We start from the raw sequence: 21971 nt of genomic DNA on the forward strand, positions 1-21971 counted from the left end.
ATCTTTTAAGGAACGGTATTCTCTTCAACTGGGCTTGCAGGTTGGGGAGGAAGGAAATCCTCACCACCAGTCAGTCCTATTCTCTCTCCCTCCCTCTCCCCTCACTCATACACACACACTCACACACACACATTTGCCCCCCACCTTCCAACTTACTGATAAGCTGGTACTTACTACATGATTATCTGCTAGTTAATGACATAAAATTTATCCAATACACAATAAGCCTTTTCAAAATAATAAATTAAAAACATTTCTGATCTTCTTCTTTTCCCTCTTCACTCTGCATTAAAGCCTTGTTTCTGGTAATGACCAGAGAGTAGTCAAATGTGAGGCTGTTTAGTTGTTGTTTTTATTATTCAGGAATTTATATTCACTCATATGAGGTGTTATTTGGATAGCAAACAAATGTGGTTTGCTATCCAAATGTGATCTGGTTTTAAGTGTTTCTACACTAAAAAAGGCATATATAGTTAATTAAATAAATTTCCCTAACAAAGCATTTCTCTGAAATAATGAAGGAAAATGGCATTACTCTTTCTCGTGATGGTTGCTGGGATTTTGCCTCTCATGCAGCCAGCACATGGCAGACACATAGATTCTGTGAAAGGCAAAATTGAAGTGGAACAATACAACTGAACACCTGCAAAATGAGTGGCCAGAACTATTAGCCACTGTTTTACTTTGCTGAGCGATGGTTTTCTAATTATTCGCGCAAGAAAAATAAGGGGAAATTTTTTTCCGTGTGGGCCAGTTGACTCAGAGGAATAGGATTGCATTGACCTCTAGGAAGCTGCAAGGATAACCAGAAATGGTTTGCATTGCTATGGGGAAAAAATTGTTTGGCAGCTCTGCTTTACTTTTGTCGGGAGGGGTGGGTACTTAGCCTTGTGAATTAGCAAACTGCCTAAAAATTATGGAAATGTTTTTAAAGAAATGCATTTTTGTCCTCCTGATTATGCCAACTTTCAATAGCATAAGTGGTTCTTGATCTTGGCTGTTAGTCTCAGTGGGGAGTTTTAAAAAATACCCACATCTGGTCCCACCTCATTCCAATGACTGAATCTCAGGTTGGCCCAGGCATCTGGGGTCCAGGTGATTGTAATGTGCATCAGAGTCGGGGACCAGGGGACCAGACTACCACAGCGTGGCCTCATAGATAGCGTTATCAGATGCCCGCCTTTTCAACCCAGGTCAGTCAGGGTTCAGCCCTGTCACCACCAAAGAGGGAGCTGGTTGTGCAGTTAGGAGCTGAAGTGTCGCTAAAATTAGGCTGCGAGGGTATCATATCCATGATGGCACAGTCCTGGCCCATTTCCAGGTCCTGCCCTGAAATAGGGGGCATTCTAACTTTCAGAAAGGAAAAATGTTATCACCCAGTTGAAAGAAACCCTTAAATGAGAATTGTCAGTGATTTTCATCAGTGAGTTGCTGCTCTGTACTTTCAGACTTGAAAATTAGCTGTCCCCTCTAGTGGATTAAACATCCCTCACTCCCCACGCCACCCTGCTTGTTAGGAACTTGCAGGGCAGGCCTCGTCTTTGGGTGGATGCACTGTGAAGGGATGTCCCTTTTGGCAATGGTTCAGACTCATTTCCATCACCCGTCGCATTACACAGATTTTGAAGGATCCCCATTATGGGCCAAAAACGTAATTCTTATCCCCTGCCCTTCCCTTTCAGAAGATGTGTGCTTCTTTTGACATCTATTTTTGTAAATCCCATGAAGGCTCTCCTCTTCTCCCTTTCTCTTAAGAATGCCTGCCTTTCAGGAACCTACACATTTTGAAAGTAATGCAGGGATGTAGCATTCTTGTGGAAGTAATCACTTGAATATACAAATCATATGCACATATTAACCATGTTTAATACTCTCTCCTTCTGTAATTGTAGGAACATTACACTTTTGCACTATCTCATAACTATTGTGGAAAATAAATACCCCAAGGTTCTCAATCTAAATGAGGAGCTGCGGGACATTCCTCAAGCAGCAAAAGTAAAGTAAGTACTTAGAGTGAATTGTTTCAGTTTTTTAAATCCGTTGGACTGTGGTTTAGCCGTTGAGATAGTTAGCGTTGCATGAAGAGGGTCCTTCTGTTCGCTTTCCCCTGAACAGTGTATGAAATAAAGTTTGAATAGTATCCATGTCACTCAGATGTTTTACATGAGTTTGAATATACGGTTGACTCTTGAACGGTGGGGTTAAGGGTGCCGACACCCCCCGAATCCCCACTGCACAGCTGAAAATCCAACATATAACTTCATAGCTGACCCTTCCTGTGCGGGGTTCCTCAATACCCATGGTCCCACATCTGAGGATTCAGTCAACCACAGATCATGTAGTACATAATTATTGAAAAAAAATCTGCGTATAAGTGGACCCGCACAGTTCACACCTGTGTTGTTCAAGGGTCACTGTATACTTGTTCTAGCTGTTTCAGAATATTCCTGGATGCAGTTTCTAACTTCTACAAAACCTAATTTTCTGAGTTATGAAGAGTCTAGGGAAGCAGTGTGGTTTCACTAGTAGTTGGAAAGGGTGGTTCTCTTAAAATACAGGTGGGAGTACACTTAGTTAAATGAGGATATGAGGATACATGTTTAAGCAAATGGAAGTCCTGCAGGTCAGGGTGTTGCTAGTAATTTTCCCATGTGTACACACTCCCAGAAACCAAGCAACCTTTTAATGGAAAGCAGTCTTTATGCAAATGAAGGAACTAAAAATAAAGTGGAAAATCACTAAACTTTCCCCACAAACTTCACACCACTTTTCAGAGACCTCATGAGGGGTAGGCACTTTTCCTTGCTGTTCTTCCTGCTTCCTTTTGCCCCCACCCCGCCTTTTTAAAATTTTTTTTTTTTTCGCTGCATTGGGTCTTGGTTGTCCCACACGAGCTTTCTCTAGTTGTGGCGATGGGGGAATACCCTTCGTTGTGGTGCATGGGCTTCTCATTGCGGTGGCGGAGCACGGGCTCCAGGCGCGTGGGCTCAGTAGTTGTGGCTTGCGGGCTCTAGAGCACAGGCTCAGTAGTTGTGGCGCACGGGCTTAGTTGCTCCGCGGCATGTGGGATCTTCCCCGACCAGGGCTCGAACCCGTGTCCCCTGCATTGGCAGGCGGATTCTTAGCCACTGCGCCACCAGGGAAATACCCCACTCCCCTTTTTTTAAAAACATATTTAAACTGCATCTTTTTGCAGTGATTTTAAAAAGCCTGATGAGCAGGCTAATTTTTTCCCTCTGTAGAGTTTGGTAGAAGTGTACCATGTAAGACCTGAAATTAAAATGTTGAAGTAAATGAAGTGTCAATGAATTTGTTTACATGTGAATTCTCTGTGAGAATTAAGTTGTAATCTCTCATGTTTAAAAGCTGTCAAATAAAAAGCATTATGGGAGAAGCCCAGGAAACTTTCTCTGTTTAAAAAAAAAAAGGTCAATGAAAATGAAAACTAATTAGTAAAACTTTAAGAAAAATCATTGTTGATTGAAATTTAGGCCATCACCTTGTAATATTCATACTACCAGAGCATTCATGAAAAGCAATATAATAATAATGAAGAGCACAACACACATGATTGTGGATCAACTGTTTCTTTTCCTTGTCCCAAGGGAGCCACACATGGCAAGAAATTTATTTCCACATACAGTAATTTGCTTAAGTGAGATTTTTGTGAGATTGAAACATGACATATTTCTATTCTGCCCTTTCTAACCTATAAATATTATACCTGCTGGCTGTGGAAAACAAAAAAAACCCCATAATTCCATACCTAAATTTCATAAGTTTAAAATGTTGCTGTCTTTCTGTGAGATCTGAACACTGAAGGGAATTTTAAACATTTAAAATGAAGTAGTGTGGACTTCCAAGCATGAAATATTTAAACTCATCATATATTTAATACAATAAGTGTAAGTCCCATGTTGGTTACTAAAATGTTGCCATTTACAACAGCATGACTGAGCTGGACAAAGAAATAAGCACCTTGAGAAGTGGCCTGAAAGCAGTAGAGACGGTAAGTATGTTTCTCGTTCTAATTCCCAGTCCCTTCACTCTCTCTGGTGCTGGTGATGGTATCCAGCAGAGGAGTTGCTGGTTGCCTTGGCATGCAGGATAAACATTTATTGTTTAAAAAAAAGAAAAAAAAATGCAACAACGAAGAAGCAAAGGCAGGCTGTGTTTAGCCTGGTGATGCAGTGGCAGGCGGCAGGATGTCATGGGGGCATCACGGGAACAGGAACTGGGAAATTGGACCCAGAGTTCCACCACTTTCCTACCTGTGAGGCAGGACTCATGAAAGTGGATTGGCTAGAGGGTCTTCAAGGTCTTCTCAGTGTTTCTGTTTATAAATGATGTTTACTCTCAGAGCAATGGAACTTCTCTGTTGTCTTTGAGCCGGTCCCTTGGGGAGTATTTTTTGAGCTCTTTGGGGGTACAGTCCATTCTCAAGGCGAGGGGATCACGATGACTCAGAATCCTTACCCTCCAGGTGTTACAGTGGCCAGGAGCAGTCAGTCCAGTTCACCTCCTAAGTGATGACAAAGGTGCCTTGAGGAGGATCGGGGATTTAGGTTAGCCCGAGGCTTCGGGAATGGCTGGCGTGTGTGAGAGGAAGCTTCTCCTCTGGACGAGATGAACTTTGAGCTGTGGCTTAGAAGGAGGGTAGGGTGAACTTAGGTACAGAGGAGGGAGGCTGTCTCAGCTATACGAGATGACCTGGGCCCGGGCTCCATGGAAGGAAAGCAGGTCAGGGTGCCGGAGGCAGTGGAGCCGGTGGAACTAACCCAGACTGAGGGCGCAGTGCCCCGTGGGTACTGCACGAGGGCTGCTGACAGGGCGGGGGCGGGTCAGGGTGAGAAGCCTCGCTCGGGAGAGCAGAGCTCTGGCCTGGCACTTGGTGAAGGAGGCTGGTCTGCAGGCAGCTCAGGAAGGTGCCCCACAGATCATTTATTAGTAACGCCAGGAGGACCCTCCTCCTTTTTAAAAAATTATCTATTTTTTATTTTGTCTGCATTGGGTCTTCGTTGCCGCTTGCCGGCTTTCTCTAGTTGAGGCGTGCAGGCTTCTCAGCGCGGTGGCTTCTCGTTGCGGAGCACGGGCTCTAAGTGCGTGGGCTTCAGTAGTTGCGGCACCCGGGCTTCAGTGGTTGCGGCACACGGGCTTCAGTAGTTGTGGCTCGTGGGCTTAGCTGCTCCACGACATGTGGGATCTTCCCGGACCAGGGCTCGAACCCGTGTCCCCTGCATTGGCAGGTGGATTCTTAACCACTGCGCCGCCAGGGAGGTCCCACCTCCTCCTCCTTATAATCATAAAACTGTGCCATAGAAAGTAGTTGACTTCATTAAAGAAACAGCTCTAATAAAAATTAGAGTCACAGTGTCTAACCTTTTCTATTTTTAATAAATTAAGGAGCATGTAAGGTTTTCTTTTTTTCCTTATTTTGGGGGAGGGGGTAGGGGTGGGGCGCTGTTTAAAAAGAGCAGTAGATACTCTTTTTTCCAGCCCCCGTGGGCTGAGAGACTGTGAGTGCGCGTGGAGGACAGTCCTCGGCTTTCAGAGGCCAAACTGGATAAGGGCAGTTTGGGACAAGGCTTGTGTTACAGTCTTCACTCTGCGGCCATTTCCTCCCAGTGGAAAGCTTTCCTGAGACTAGCATGGCAGTGACTGACAGTCCTAAAGCCTGACAATGGAGGCTCTGACCCCTGCATATGAGCTAGTTCAGAGCAAGGCATGAGAGAGGGGCCCCAAGGAAGTTATGTGTTTGGGGGGTTTATTAAATGTTTTGCTGAAATCTCTCTAGCCCCTGGGTCATGTACAATGTAACACACTCTTCACAGAAAAGGGGCTACAGAGGCCTCCCCCTTCCTCTGGCAGCTTAAATGTTAAGAGGAAGGAAATATTGGGAGGCAGACTTTAATCCGTCGAAACATGCATGTGTCCCAGTTGTTCTTTTCACAAATTGATTGCATTGCTTGAAGGTATCAAAGACAGAATTCTTATGGAATTATACATTCATGAAACACTTTAAAATTGCTTTCACATCTCTGCACCTCACACACATACATACACTCCCTTTCCAGGTCAAAGAACTAGGATTGTGGCAATTTCTTTTAATCAGAGCAAGTTTCATGATTTATAAGGGTTTCTGCTTCTTTTCTTGCATTTGATTCCCATGATGATGTGTATATTACCCTCCTTTATTTATTTTTAAACATCTTTATTGGACTATAATTGCTTTACAATGGTGTGTTAGTTTCTGCTTTATAAAAAAGTGAATCAGTTATACATATACAAATGTTCCCATATCTCTTCCCTCTTGCATTTCCCTCCCTCCCACCCTCCCTATCCCACCCCTCTAGGTGGTCACAAAGCACCGAGCTGATCACCCTGTGCTATGCGGCAGCTTCCCACTAGCTATCGATTTTACGTTTGGTAGTGTATATATGTCCATGCCACTCTCTCACTTTGTCACAGCTTACCCTTCCGCCTCCCCATATCCTTAAGTCCATTCTCTAGTAAGTCTGTGTCTTTATTCCCGTCTTGCCCCTAGGCTCTTCATGACTTTTTTTTTTCCTTAGATTCCATATATATGCGTTAGCATACGGTATTTCTTTTTCTCTTTCTGACTTACTTCACTCTGTATGACAGACTCTAGGTCCATCTACCTCACTACAAATAACTCGATTTCGTTGCTTTTTATAGCTGAGGATTATTCCATTGTATATATGTGCCACATCTTCTTTATCCATTCATCTGTTCATGGACACTTAGGTTGCTTCCATATCCTGGCTATTGTAAACAGAGCTTCAGTGAACATTTCAGTACATGACTCTTTTTGAATTATGGTTTTCTCACGGTATACGCCCAGTAGTGGGATTGCTGGCTCTTATGGTCATTCTATTTTTAGTTTTTTAAGGAACCTCCATAGTGGCTGTATCAATTTACATTCCCACCAACAGTGCAAGAGTGTTGCCTTTTCTCCACACCCTCTCCAGAATTTACTGTTTTTAGATTTTTTGAAGATGGCCATTCTGCCCGGTATGAGATGATATCTCATTGTAGTTTTGATTTGCATTTCTCTAATGATTAATGATGAGCATTCTTTCATGTGTTTGCTGGCAATCTGTATATCTTCTTTGGAGAAATGTCTATTTAGGTCTTCTGCCCATTTTTGGATTGGGCTTTTTTTTTGATATTGAGCTGCATGAGCTGCTTGTAAATTTTGGAGATTGATCCTTTGTCAGTTGCTTCATTTGCAAATATTTTCTCCTATTCTGAGGGTTGTCTTTTCATCTTGCTGATGGTTTCCTTTGCTGTGCAAAAGCTTTTAAGTTTCATGAGGTCCCATTTGTTTATATTTGTTTTTATTTCCATTTCTCTAGGAGGTGGATCAAAAAGGATCTTGCTGCGATTTATGTCATAGAGTGTTCTGCCTATGTTTTCCTCTGAGAGTTTGATAGTTTCTGGCCTTACATTTAGGTCTTTATGGTGTTAGGGAGTGATCTAATTTCATACTTTTACATGTACCTGTCCAGATTTCCCAGCACCACTTATTGAAGAGGCTGTCCTTTCTCCACTGTACATTCCTGCCTCCTTTATCAAAGATAAGGTGACCATATGTGTGTGGGTTTATCTTTGGGCTTTCTATCCTGTTCCATTGATCTATATTTCTGTTTTTGTGCCAGTACCATACTGTCTTCATTACTGTAGCTTTGTAGTATAGTCTGAAGTCAGGGTGCCTGATTCCTCCAGCTCCATTTTTCATTCTCAAGATTGCTTTGGCTATTCGGGGTCTTTTGTGTTTCCATACAAATTGTGCGATTTTTTGTTCTAGTTCTGTGAAAAATGCCAGTGGTAGTTTGATAGGGATTGCATTGAATCTGTAGATTGCTTTGGATAGTAGAGTCATTTTCACAATGTTGATTCTTCCAATCCAAGAACATGGTATATCTCTCCATCTATTTGTATCATCTTTAATTTCTTTCATCAGTGTCTTATAATTTGCTGCAAACAGGTCTTTTGTCTCCTTGGGTAGGTTTATTCCTAGGCATTTTATTCTTTTTGTTGCAATGGTAAATGGGAGTGTTTTCTTAATTTCACTTTCAGATTTTTCATCATTAGTGTATAGGAATGCTAGAGATTTCTGTGCATTAATTTTGTATCCTGCTACTCTACCAAATTCATTGATGAGCTCTAGTAGTTTTCTGGTAGCATCTTTAGGATTCTCTATGTATAGTATCATGTTATCTGCAAACAGTGACAGCTTTACTTCTTCTTTTCCGATTTGGATTCCTTTTATTTCCTTTTCTTCTCTGGTTGCTGTGGCTAAAACTTCCAAAACTATGCTGAATAAGAGTGGTGAGAGTGGGCAACCTTGTCTGGTTCCTGATCTTAGTGGAAATGCTTTCAGTTTTTCACCACTGAGGACGACGTTGGCTGTGGGTTTGTCATATATGGCCTTTATTATGTCGAGGAAAGTTCCCTCTATGCCTACTTTCTGCAGGGTTTTTATCATAAATGGGTGTTGAATTTTGTCGAAAGCTTTCTCTGAATCGATGGAGATGATCATATGGTTTTTATTCTTCAATTTGTTAATATGGTGTATCACATTGATTGTTTTGCGTATATTGAAGAATCCTTGCATTCCTGGGATAAAGCCCACTTGATCGTGGTGTACGATCTTTTTACTGTGCTGCTGGATTCTGTTTGCTAGTATTTTGTTGAGGATTTTTGCATCTATGTTCATCAGTGATATTGGCCTGTAGTTTTCTTTGTTGTGGCATTTTTGTCTGGTTTTGGTATCCCGGTGATGGTGGCCTCGTAGAATGAGTTTGGGAGTTTTCCCCCCTCTGCTATATTTTGAAGAGTTTGAGGAGGATAGGTGTTAGCTCCTCTCTAAATGTTTGATAGCATTCACCTGTGAAGCCATCTGGTCCTGGGCTTTTGTTTGTTGGAAGATATTTAATCACAGTTGTAATTTCAGTGCTTGTGATTGGGTCTGTTCATATTTTCTATTTCTTCCTGGTTCAGTCTCGGAAGGTTGTGCTTTTCTAAGAACTTGTCCATTTCTTCCAGGTTTTCCATTTTATTGGCATAGAGTTGCTTGTAGTAATCTCTCATGATCCTTTGTATTTCTGCAATGTCAGTTGTTACTTCTCCTTTTTCATTTCTAATTCCATTGATTTGAGTCTTCTCCCTTTTTTTCTTGATGAGTCTGGCTAATGGTTTATCAATTTTGTTTATCTTCTCAAAGAACCAGCTTTTAGTTTTATTGATCTTTGCTATCGTTTCTTTCATTTCTATTTCATTTATTTCTGATCTGATTTTTATGATTTCTTTCATCCTGCTAACTTCTGTGTTCTTTTGTTCTTCCTTCTCTAATTGCTTAATTGCTTTAGGTGTAAGTTTAGGTTGTTTATTTGAGATGTTTCTTGTTTCTTAAGGTAGGATGGTATTGCTATAAACGTCCCTCTTAGAATTGCTTTTGCTGCATCCCGTAGGTTTTGGGTCATCGTGTTTTCATTGTCATTTGTTTCTAGGTATTTTTTGATATCCTCTTTGATTTCTTCAGTGATCTCTTGGTTATTAAGTAGTGTATTGTTTAGCCTCCATCTGCTTGTATGTTTTACAGATTTTTTTCCTCTAATTTATTGCTAGTCTCATTGCATTGTGGTTGGAGTAGATACTTGATATGATTTCAATTTCTTAAATTTACCAAGGCTTGGTTTGTGACCCAAGATATGATCTATCCTGGAGAATGTTCCATGAGCACTTGAGAAGAAAGTGTATTCTGTTGTTTTTGGATGGAATGTCCTATAAATATTAAGTCCATCTTGTTTAATGTATCATTTAAAGCTTGTGTTTCCTTATTTATTTTCATTTTGGATGATCTGTCCATAAAGTCCCCTATTATGATTGTGTTATTGTCGATTTCCCCTTTTATGGCTGTTAGTATTTGCTTTAGGTATTGAGGTGCTCCTATGTTGGGTGCATAAATATTTACCATTGTTTTATCTTCTTCTTGGATTGATCCCTTGATTATTATGTAGTGTCCTTCTTTGTCTCTTGTAAGAGTCTTTATTTTAAAGTCTATTTTGTCTGATATGAGAATGCTACTCCAGCTTTCTTTTGATTTCCATTTGCATGGAATATCTTTTTCCATCCCCTCACTTTCAGTCTGTATGTGTCCCTAGGTCTGAAGTGGGTCTCTTGTAGACAGCATATATACATGTCTTGTTTTTGTATCCATTCAGCCAGTCTATGTCTTTTGGTTGGAGCATTTAATCCATTTACATTTAAGGTAGTTATCGATATGTATGTTCCTATTCCCAGTTTCTTAATTGTTTTGGGTTTGTTATTGTACGTCTTTTCCTTCTCTTGTGTTTCCTGCCTAGAGAATTTCCTTTAGCTTTTGTTGTACATCTGGTTTGGTGGTGCTGAATTCTCTTAGCTTTTGCTTGTCTGTAAAGGTTTTAATTCCTCCTTCAAATCTGAATGAGATCCTTGCTGGGTAGAGTAATCTTGGTTGTAGGTTTTTCTCCTTCATCACTTTAAATATGTCCTGCCACTCCCTTCTGGCTTGCAGAGTTTCTGCTGAAAGATAAGCTGTTAAACTTATGGGGATTCCCTTGTGTGTTATTTGTTGTTTCTCCCTTGCTGCTTTTAATATATTTTCTTTGTATTTAATTTTTGATAGTTTGATTAATATGTGTCTTGGCGTGTTTCTCCTTGGATTTATCCTGTATGGGATTCTCTGTGTTTCCTGGGCTTAACTATTTCCTTTCCCATATTAGGGAAGTTTTCAACTATAATCTTTTCAAATATTTTCTCAGTCCGTTTCTTTTTCTCTTCTTCTTCTGGGACCCCTATAATTCGAATGTTGGTGCCTTTAATGTTGTCCCAGAGGTCTCTGAGACTGTTCTCAATTCTTTTTGCTCTTTTTTGTTTATTCTGCTGTGCAGTATTTATTTCCACTATTTTATCTTCCAGGTGACTTATCCATTCTTTTGCCTCAGTTATTCTGCTATTGATTCCATCTAGAGAATTTTTAATTTCACTTATTGTGTTGTTTATCATTGTTTGTTTCCTCTTTAGTTCTTCTAGGTACTTGTTAAACGTTTCTTGTATTTTCTCCATTCTATTTCCAAGATTTTGGATCATCTTTACTATCATTACTCTGAATTCTTTTTCAGGTAGACTGCCTATTTCCTCTTCATTTGTTAGATCTGGTGGGTTTTTATCTTGCTCCTTTATCTGCTGCGTGTTTCTCTGTCTTCTCATTTTGCTTAACTTACTGTGTTTGGGGGTCTCCTTTTCACAGGCTGCAGGTTCATAGCTCCTGTTGTTTTTGGTGTCTGCCCCCAGTGGCTAAGGTTGATTCAGTGGGTTGTGTAGGCTTCCTGGTGGAGCAGACTAGTGCCTATGTTCTGGTGGGTGGGGCTGGATCTTGTCTCTCTGGTGGGCACGTCCACATCTGGTGGTGTGTTTTGGGGTGTCTGTGGCCTTATTATAATTTTAGGCAGCCTCTCTGCTAATGGATGGCATTGTGTTCCTTTCTTTCTGGTTGTTTGGCATAGGGTGTCCAGCACTGTAGCTTGCTGGTCGTTGAGTGTAGCTGGGTCTTGGCGTTGAGATGGAGATCTCTAGGAGATTTTCGCCGTTTGGTATTACATGGAGCTGGGAGATCTCTTGTGGACCAGTGTCCTGACGTTGGCTCTCCCACCTTAGAGGCACAGCACTGACTCCTGGATGGAGCACCACGAGCCTTTCATCCACATGGCTCAGAATAAAAGCGAGAAAAAGGGAAGGAAGGAAGGAAGGAAGGATGGAAGGAAGGGGAAGGAGGGAAGGAAGGAGATAAAATTTATTAAAATAAAAAATAATTATTAAGAAATAAATTTTAAAACGTTAAAAAAAATACAGATGGACAGAACACACAAAAAGAGAAAAAGGGAAAATATATATATATCTTTTGCTCCCAAAGGCCACCTCTTCAATTTGGGATGATTCGTTTTCTTATTCAGGTATTCCACAGATGCAGGGTACATCAAGTTGATTGTGGAGATTTAATCCACTGCTCCTGAGGCTGCTGGGAGAAATTTCCCTTTCTCTTCTTTGTTCGCACAGCTCCCGGGGTTCAGCTTTGGATTTGGCCCCGCCTCTGCGTGTAGGTCGCCTGAGGGCGTCTGTTCTTCGCTCAGACAGGACGTGGTTAAAGGAGCCGCTGATTCGGGGGCTCTGGCTCACTCAGGCTGGCGGGGAGGGAGGGGTACGGAGTGTGGGGCGAGCCTGCGGCGGCAGAGGCCAGCATGACTTTGCACCAGCCTGAGGCGTGCCGTGCGTTCTCCCAGGGAAGTTGTCCCTGGATCACAGGACCCTGGCAGTGGCGGGCTGCACAGGCTCCTGGGAGGGGAGGTGTGGAGAGTCACCTGTGCTCGCACACAGGCTTCTTGGTGGCTGCAGCAGCAGCCTGCGCGTCTCATGCCTGTCTCTGGGGTGCGCGCTGGTAGCCGCAGCTTGTGCCTGTCTCTGGAGCTCCTTTAAGCAGCGCTCTTAATCCCCTCTCCTCGCGCACCAGGAAACAAAGAGGCAAGAAAATGTCTCTCGGCTCTTCGGCAGCTCCAGACATTTTCCCGGACTCCCTCCCGGCTAGCCGTGGTGCACTAACCCCCTGCAGGCTGTGTTCACGCAGACCCCAGTCCTCTCCCTGGGATCTGACCTCCAAAGCCCGAGCCTCAGCTCCCAGCCCCTGCCCACCCCGGCAGGTGAGCAGACAAGCCTCTCGGGCTGGTGACTGCCGGTCGGCACCGATCCTCTGTGCAGGAATCTCTCCACTGTGCCCTCCGCACCCCTGTTGCTGCGCTCTCCTCCGTGGTCCCGAAGCATCCCCCCTCTGCCACCCGCAGTCCCCACCCGTGAAGGGGCTTCCTAGTGTGTGGAAACCTTTCCTCCTTCACAGCTCCCTCCCACTGGTGCAGGTCCTGTCCCTATTCTTTTGTCTCTCTATTTTCTTTTGCCCTACCCAGGTACGTGGGGAATTTCTTGCCTTTTGGGAGGTCTTAGGTCTTCTGCCAGAGTTCAGTAGGTGTTCTATAGGAGCTGTTCCACGTGTAGATGTATTTCTGATGTATTTGTGGGGAGGTAGGTGATCTCTGCGTCTTACTCTTCTGCCATCTTGAAGCTTCCTGCCCTCCTTTTATGAGTGAAGAAACTAAGGGCCAGGCTACTTGCCATGGATAAGTACCAAATCAGTGGTAGAACTGAATCAGAACATCTAGCCTGTGACCTCTACTGTCCTGCTTGTTAGAATCTCTGCCAAAGCAGGTATGGAAGAAAACAGAGATCCAGATTAGGTCAGTAGGTACACAGAATAGTTGTCACTGAGACCCTGGAGTCAGGCAGACGTGAGTTCAAATTTTGATTCTATCACTTATCAGCCACTTGACTTTGAGTAAAGAATTTAATCCCTCTGAACCTCAATTTATGTGTCTGTACAATTGGGATAATAATGCCTCACTTACAGAGGTTTTGTGGGATGAAATAAGAAAATGCATCTGGCAATGGTTGAAATTATTATTGAAATTGATTTGAATAATCTGTGTTCATTACCATGGTAATGGAGAATATGGATGATTAATGAGACACTAATACTCCTACCTGTCTGCTCACAAAATCCAAATGGTATGGATGAGAAGAAAAATGGCGTTATGGTGCCAAACGCTGCAGTTGAAATTCTACTGACCTAGATATCACAGTTCAGGAAATAAGTAGACTTGGCAGAGATGGAGAGAAGGAAAAAATAAAAAGTACCAGAGATCTGAGCACAGAATATCAACAATCAAATTCTCTTGCTTTCAGTCACACACCTTTTGAATCCAGTTTGCTCTCCATTATTTGTTTAACTTCTGTTAATTTTATCCAAATGCTAATCTCCTTACATTCTAAAGCCAGTATACAAAATCACACCAATAAAGTACTCAGATGACTGGTTAAATTGCATTTTGCAACTGTGTGTGGGCACATGGGCTTGGCTCTGTCAGGGTTGGTGGAAGGGCAGGGGGAACTGGACTGTCATAAAATGTTTTACACTAGTTTTGATGGGTTTGCCATTCTGACTTATTAAATTTGAGGCATAAGGAAGATGAGACAAAGGGGTGTCTGTGTTTGAAGCCTACATTGACATTATCCATTTCCTGTGTTTAAGGAGCTGGAATATCAGAAGTCTCAGCCCTCACGGCCTGGAGATAAGTTTGTGTCTGTTGTCAGCCAGTTCATCACGGTAGCCAGTTTCAGCTTCTCTGACGTTGAAGATCTTCTAGCAGAAGCTAAAGACCTGGTAAATTTCCCCTTGCGCACTGAGTGTTGCTTGACAGAGCTGGTACTTTCAGATATTATAAGTATACTTTCATTTCTAGGGCTGTGATCAGTTGAAACACATGCTTTCTATCTAACTGGCCTTTAGGTTAGTAAGACCTTGAAGTATCTGAATGGTGTAAAACAAGTAAATACTTTGACAGTTTTAAATATTTTGATAATTATAATAACAATCAAGAGAAAAACTATCTCTGGGAAACAGAAAAGAGTGGATTATGAAAACCAAGGGCAGGATGAAATGTGACATCAAGGTATGACTGAGGCCTTGTGCTTCAGAAACTTGTAAGATGCTCAACTGAGATAGAGACTTAGGAGGGCAGGATATTCCCTCTTTAAATCTCTAGAAGAACTTACTAAATGATAGGCACTTTAATTCAGAGCCTTATTGCAAAAGACTTTTTTTTTTTTTTTTTTTTTTTGCGGTATGCGGGCCTCTCACTGTTGTGGCCTCTCCCGTTGCGGAGCACAGGCTCCAGACGTGCAGGCTCAGCGGCCATGGCTCACAGGGCCCAGCCGCTCCGCGGCATGTGGGATCTTCCCAGACTGGGGCACGAACCCGTGTCCCCTGCATCAGCAGGTGGACTCTCAACCCCTGCGCCACCAGGGAACCCCAAAAGGCATATTTTTAATAAGACTTTTTTAAAAAATGAATTTTGCTCTTACAAAATCTTGTTTTCCTGTAAGGGAAGAGTTTTCATTGGCAAATACCCAACACCTTAAAATCCCCCTGCCCCATCTCTCTGTCTCTGTCTCTCTCTGGTTATTTCCTCTTCTAAAATTTATACACATTCATATACATGTGCACATTCTCTTGTCCCCTTCTCATTGTTAACAAATGTCATTAAGCTGCTATCCACCCTACTGAGTTCCTCCACACTGCCCATCTCTCAGTTGTGACAACACTCTTTTGCTTTAACTTGAATCTTTCCTTTGAAACTTGAGCAATGAATCTCATTTTTCTGTGGTCCCCTGTTCAGTTGTAGATATGGATGATTGTATATGTAAGTGTACACACATACTCATTAAAGTTCAGAAGTAGACTATGTTAAGATACACTAGCTAATCTCAACATTGAAACCTCACCTCCAATGTTATTAAATAAATGCAAGACATGTTTGAACGACTGTTGTTAGAGGTCCAGCCCCTGGTACCCCTGATTGAAATCAGTGAACTGATGTCAGCAGCCTCCCTTGTGATGGCCCCCACCTCAATCTAGGCAATACAGTACCTACTTCATCACAGGCTCAAACATTTTTCTGAGAATCAACTGAATAGTTAATTTTTGATTTATACACACTCTACTTTTTTTTTTTTTTTTTCAATTTTATTGTGGGAACTTTAGTCTGGGACTAGTTTTGTTCAGATTTCTAAGACGAAAATATACATGACTTCATCATCACTAGAATTCCTAGATAAAAAGATCATTCAGGATGGCTTTGACGTGCCTGAACTCCAGTGTTTTAGAAACTCAATTGTAGTCTATCTGTTGCTGTTTCGTTCATACCAGAACTTTTAGAAATTAGCTTATAAAACCATGCAGCAACTGAAGCGCTGCATGTGGTGTATGAAGAATGTCGTATTTTTCCCTAAAGAGCTTAGTTGCTAATAAAATATTTCCAAATAAGTAAAAGGTTGAGAACGCCTCGATGAAGAGAAAAATGGTAAAAAAGCATTATTATAAATTTAAAGATATGAAATATAAAACAATTGAAAATTGTCTTATTTAAGAATAAATGTTGAAAATATTTCCTTTACAGAGATAGGATTGCCAAAATGTCAGGAAAACTTAACAATATACTAAAGACAAGTAGTGCAAGAAAAATAAAAGCAATTAGACCATGAAGTATTTATGCAGTCCTCCCCAACCTAAGAGTTTCAAACTGTGAAGAAAATGAAAGATCTGGAAATTTTGAAGTAGTTGATTAGGCATAGGGAGTAAGAATTTGTTTGACCTTGAAGTTAGAAACACCGTCCGTTGTAGTTTAGATGTAATAGCATTAGATCCTTACAGAAGGAGATATAGTTCTAAAAAACAACTTGACTGGCATTGAACAGTATTTGGATGGTCATAATAATGCTAAGACACTGGAAAGCATACTATCTCGAGTTGTGAAGATAACAACCAGAAGAACTAAAAACAGAAATGTTAAAACTAAAAAGACTGGCTGTGCTATTTTGTTAGCCTATATATTTTTTAATTTAATTTTTAAAAAGTCGCCCTTAATATTTTGCATTTTATCTGTTTTTAAAAGATTTGCCTTGAAAGAGGTTCTAAAACAAAGGATTTAGAATAAAATTGTATTCTCAGTTATGAATTTTGAGTTGCCTTAATGATTCCATAATCAGTGAGTGTTTTCTAATTGAGGCCCAGGAAGTACAGTAATACCAATATTATTTATGATTAGTAAAAGCAGCTAAGAAACACTGTATCCTATTTGTTTTTGATACTAACCACGTGGCACCAATAAATGATACTAAACTACTTCAAAGAAAAGTTAAAAGTACAAGTTTCCTTACCCCTGCTGAGTTTGCTCTTAGTTTTATATCCTGAGTGCTCTGCCCTGTGATATTCTGCTTTCTTGTTTTTACTACTGTTTAGTTAATAAAGAGTCATAGGATGTAATCATAGATGTTAAGCTGAAATGAGGTGGACAAGGATAAATGGTTTCACAAGTCGTGGAGTATTACATTTTTTCCTTTAGAAGCGATTGATAGACATGTTCAGCAGCCAAAGATAAATCCAGCGAGTTATATTTGACTCAATATGACCTTTAGCCCCTTGAGAGAGATTGATATTTATGTGATCACGGCGTTCTCTTGGAAGACTGAACTTCTTAAAACCTTCTTTTTTCCAGTTTACTAAAGCAGTGAAACACTTTGGGGAAGAGGCTGGCAAAATACAGCCAGATGAGTTCTTTGGCATTTTTGATCAGTTTCTTCAGGCTGTGTCGGAAGCCAAACAAGAGAATGAAAACATGAGAAAGAAGAAGGAGGAAGAAGAGCGCCGAGCTCGAATGGAGGCTCAGGTAAGTGGGTGGCCAGCTCCACCCCCAGAAAGTCCTGTTGCTGCATCTCCTTGGTTTTTAGGAAGCGCTCTGCCATGCTGGCAAGAAGGAGGGCATCAATGTCCTATCTAGAAGGCTGCTGGGAGTTTCAACTGGTAGAAAGTTTCTCTTGGGCAATGTGGCAGTCTGTATCCAAAGCCTAAAAATATATATCCCCTTCCTTTGATCTGGAGTTCCACTTCTTAGAAATCATTCTAAAGAAGTAATCATAGATGTGCACAAAGAGAGCAGCAGTCTTTATGATAAGCCCTAACCTGGAACAACCTACACGTTTACTGACTGGGCATTAGTTCTAAATGATGTAATAGCTACATAGTGGACTGTTTACGCAGTCCTTAAAAGTCATGTCTTTAAAGAATATTTAATGATGTGAGAAAGCTTAGATAACAATGGTTATCTCTTGATAAACGAAAGGGGAAAAATTATCCTTAATTCTTTAAGGATATCTAAATTTTCTATAATGTGTGTGTATTATTTGGCTCTTAATAATAGTAACTCTTGCATAGCAGGTTCCAGGCATCCATAGTAGATACAGGCTTAGCCTTTGATGTCAGGAACGTGGCCTAATGAGCATTTGCTTTAGTGTCTCTATACCATCAAAGAAACCAATATTTGGGGTCTATTTAATAGTGATAACTTTCTTATTCCATCATAGAAATATGAGTAGCCTTAATTGCTCTCTTTTTAACTAGAATATCATGGGGTTTACCCAGATTCTAGACGGCAAGAGTCTAATCACAAAGTGGTGGTCAGTTTTTTCATTGTTCCTTGCTTCTCTGATGAGCCCTCATGTCCCAGTCATCCTCTCTCATGACATCCAAGGGGGCTGGCAGCTATCAACAAATGTGGCTCAGTGGACTGAAGCACCATCATGTTCCACAGAATTCATCTCCACTCAATACAAAACACAATATTATTTTGACACTTCTCTAAGAGGTCACTTTCCATTTGCAGCTCAAGGAACAACGTGAAAGGGAACGGAAAATGAGGAAAGCAAAAGAGAACAGTGAAGAAGGCGGAGAGTTTGATGACCTGGTTTCCGCTTTGCGCTCAGGAGAAGTGTTTGACAAAGACCTTTCTAAACTGAAACGGAATCGCAAGCGCATTACCAACCAGATGACGGACAGCAGCCGGGAGAGACCGATCACAAAACTTAATTTCTAATTTCCCTTGAATACGTTTTTAGAAAGCTCATTAGCGGCCCTTTGAAGTGACTAGAACTTTTCATTACACTGCCTTGCAACCCAAACAGTGGCAATTTCTCCTTTCATCTGCGAGTGAATGCGTGAATGTGTGTGTATGTACATGTATGTGTGTGTATATATGAAGAAATGTATATAGAAATCTGAGAGTTGTCTGGAGACCTATATGTTTGGTTAAAAAAAAAAAATCTATGTTTATGTATGTGCTCAGAACCCATTTGTGTATTTGCATTCATATTGAGTGTGGCTCATCTTCTTCCCCTGAACACCATGACTGTTCAGAAGCACAATACTATCTCCTCAAAGAGATACAGAGACATTCCCTAGAGTAAAAAGAAAAAAAAATAAAGCTTGAGAAATATTTTATGGTTTCCAAGCTTGATATACTTTGAAATTATTTTCACTGGTGAAACTGGTGTTGGAAAAATATAGATTTAAAATGGTTTTTGATAGTTGACAGTATGATGCTGGTGCATTGCATCAGTAGTTGATAGGACCAGCTTAAAATTTCTGACATTGATGTGGGGATGCAGTCTGTAAATGTTTATTGAGAACATCTGGCACAAAATCTGAATTATGTAGAATGTCAATCAGAGTTCTTTTATATGTTTAAAACTTGGACATCAATTTTTCCCCCCTAATTTCATCGAGTTCTCTGCCAAGCACTCTTGATGATTTCTTTACATTGCTTTTGGAAAGAACACTATCTAAATGCAATCCATGCTCTTGTTAAAGAACAAAATTACCATAATGTGCTTGTTTTCCTAACAATATAGACCTATAAACTTTAAAAATAAAATTTCCCACCCAAGACTTACAAGGAGGAATTCTCTGAAAGGATAAAAATTATTTTAAAAAAAATTTTATGGGGTGCATTTTTTTTTTTTTTTTTTTTTGGTATTTTCTGTTTTGTAGGACAAGCTGCATCTTCTGTAAATATAGGTCTGGACTAAAGGACATTTAGTGAATGCACAAAATGTCAACACCACCAACAGAGATGCCAAGAGCTATTTATCTCTAAGTATGTTTGATGTGATTTGCTGTTTATATGTTGTCATTTTAAGTTGTGTGTCAGTAACGCTACCTGTAAAATTTCAGTCCAAAAGATAAAGCTCTCAGGGAGAAATGAATAAAAACAATGAACATTAGAAAATAAAATATAGATGCTTACCATTAACCTACCAACTCTTAATATCCTTAAATTATATGATATATAAAGAGGACTGTTACTTTTTTTTTTTGCTTTGCTTTATTTATTAGTAGTGGGGGAGGGGAGCTAAGGTTCTCTGTTTTCTTTCCATCAATCCTGTTGTGGTTGGGTTTCCTGTGGAGAGAGTAGTTTGTCCTATTGCACTAGAACATTATTTACTCACTAAATTGAGTTTTTCAGTCAATTAACGAATATTTATTGAAACACCTACTATGTGCCAGGCATAGTAGGGCTACAGTGGTAAGCAAGACAGAGCCCCTGCCCCCAAGGAGCTTATGCTCTAATGGGGACAGTTAAGGGGCAAACAGAATACCGATGCGTGCGCTGTACAGGAATCGTGCTATTTAAAAATAATTTGTATAAACTATAATGCCTAGCGCAGATGGCAAGGTCTCTGCGCTACATGAAAGCTGTGAAATAGCGCTCTAAGAGTTGGCAAGAGCTGTGGTTTTACGTTTTTCCCCCCTCACTGCAAACTTAGCAACTTTCTACACATTATATGGATGACTCTAGCAAATAAAACAGTCACAAATACACAGCAGACGTCGCGCTCCCCCAGCTCCTATGTACTAAGGTCTGCAAGTACACCACATTAAAGGTGCAGACGAGACTTTGCTCAAAAAAGCTTGGAGGTGAGAAGGAGTGGGATGTGCTATGTCTGTTCCTTAACTAAAGTGCCTCTATATATATTCTTTTCTATTTAGAGCAGGAGAAATTTGATCTGGCTCAAGTTTGGAACTGTCTTTTGAAAATGGCTTTGTTTTACAGTTTAAGGAATGGACAAGTGGAGGGAGAGTCACATAAAGGAGCAAGTTTGTGTAGCATGTTCCTCTCGCCCTTTTTCATCATCCTCATTTTGATATGGCCATCCTGGTAGGCCTTCTTTGCCATTTCCATTTTTCGTTTCTTTCCCCGAAAGCTGTGTGCAGGTAATTCCATGTGCCATTGTTGATAAAAAAAAACCTACTTTTTAGATTGGTGCTGGTGTAAGTAGCCACTTTTTCCTCTCTTGGGTGTGTATTTTAAAAGTTTTTTGTTTGTTTTTTTAAATTAATGCCAAAAAGAAAAAGCATTATAATTTGTAAACTTAATTGTATGTCTTGTATCTTATTAGCTTAGTAGTTGGAACCACTTAGTCTTTAGGCGCGAGACTGTTGTTATAGTACCAAGAAAAAATGTTGTGTTATGAGACTGTAAATTTTTTTTAAATAGCAACATGCAATAAAGAGATGAATTCATTAGGTGTTATGTATATGCTTTCTATGAGTTACTAAAACAGCATTATCAAACTTCTTTGCACTTTCCACCATTAAATTGAAATATTTCAAGTTGTTTACTAAATTAGAAATGATACATTTTTTAAACCTGTACATACTGGGCCTAGAGAAGTATAGTTTTCTGCTATGGCAGTGTTCAGGATGTCCACAGACTACCATATACTACCTCCTTCTGTAACATGTTTTTGGTATAACTCTGTATGTGTTGAACAGTTTCGTGGTGGAGCTACTGGTGAAATTATTCAACTGGGGATATAGAAAAGGGTCTCTAATCTCTACAATCAAAATCTTTTTCATTTTGAAGCATTTCCTTTTAAAAAATTAATTTATGATATAGGTCAGTATGGGAAGCATCACCATATGGAAGAAGGAGTGCGTATTCTGTTCTCTGAAAATTGGGACTCTCTCTCAGCCCCACATCACTTCGGTTTCCTGGCCATCCTCTACCCAATTCGAAGTCAAGCTGAAAACAAATTATCCTAGTGGTTGCTAGAGAATCCAAGCACTTCTGATCTTGAGAGTGGACTCATAATGTTCTTATAATTGCTAACATCTTGGTTTTTTCTACCTAGTCCCTGGATACTGCATAGTATCCAAAGACTACTTTGTTCTTTTACACTAGCATCCAGACAGGAGAGATCCTGCTGCATGGTCAGCAAATTTTATATTCCTCCCTACAATCATGGGGACCTACATACAGAACCATCTAGACCCTCAGCAGCCCTTGGTGTATTGATAGAAACAGGGAAAAACCTGAAACTTGCAGATCATTATGCTTATTTGTACGTCTTCAGTTTTCCCCAGAAAATCATCACTGGGAAAAATGTGCTTCTGTCGGGCAGTGAAGCTG

General features: G+C 40.6%; 1 protein-coding gene across 10 annotated transcripts in view; it reads left to right on the forward strand.

The window, feature by feature from the left end:
* DAAM1 (dishevelled associated activator of morphogenesis 1) overlaps positions 1–21089 on the forward strand; it is a 179277-nt gene extending 158188 nt beyond the window's left edge. For all 10 annotated transcript variants that reach the window (XM_089907765.1, XM_089907762.1, XM_089907764.1 and 7 more), the window contains 5 exons: positions 1893–2000; positions 3949–4009; positions 14198–14329; positions 17223–17393; positions 18387–21089. In XM_089907765.1, the coding sequence (XP_089763891.1) occupies positions 1893–2000; positions 3949–4009; positions 14198–14329; positions 17223–17393; positions 18387–18596 (682 nt within the window). In that variant the 3' untranslated portion in view covers positions 18597–21089. The remainder of the gene's footprint in view (positions 1–1892; positions 2001–3948; positions 4010–14197; positions 14330–17222; positions 17394–18386) is intronic.
* Positions 21090–21971: the final 882 nt, after the last annotated feature.

The sequence above is a fragment of the Delphinapterus leucas genome, chromosome 2 (assembly GCF_059928025.1).
Source record: "Delphinapterus leucas isolate spDelLeu-1000000601 "Yukka" chromosome 2, BTC_Dleu_Yukka2, whole genome shotgun sequence".
Taxonomy (NCBI): Eukaryota; Metazoa; Chordata; class Mammalia; order Artiodactyla; family Monodontidae; genus Delphinapterus; species Delphinapterus leucas.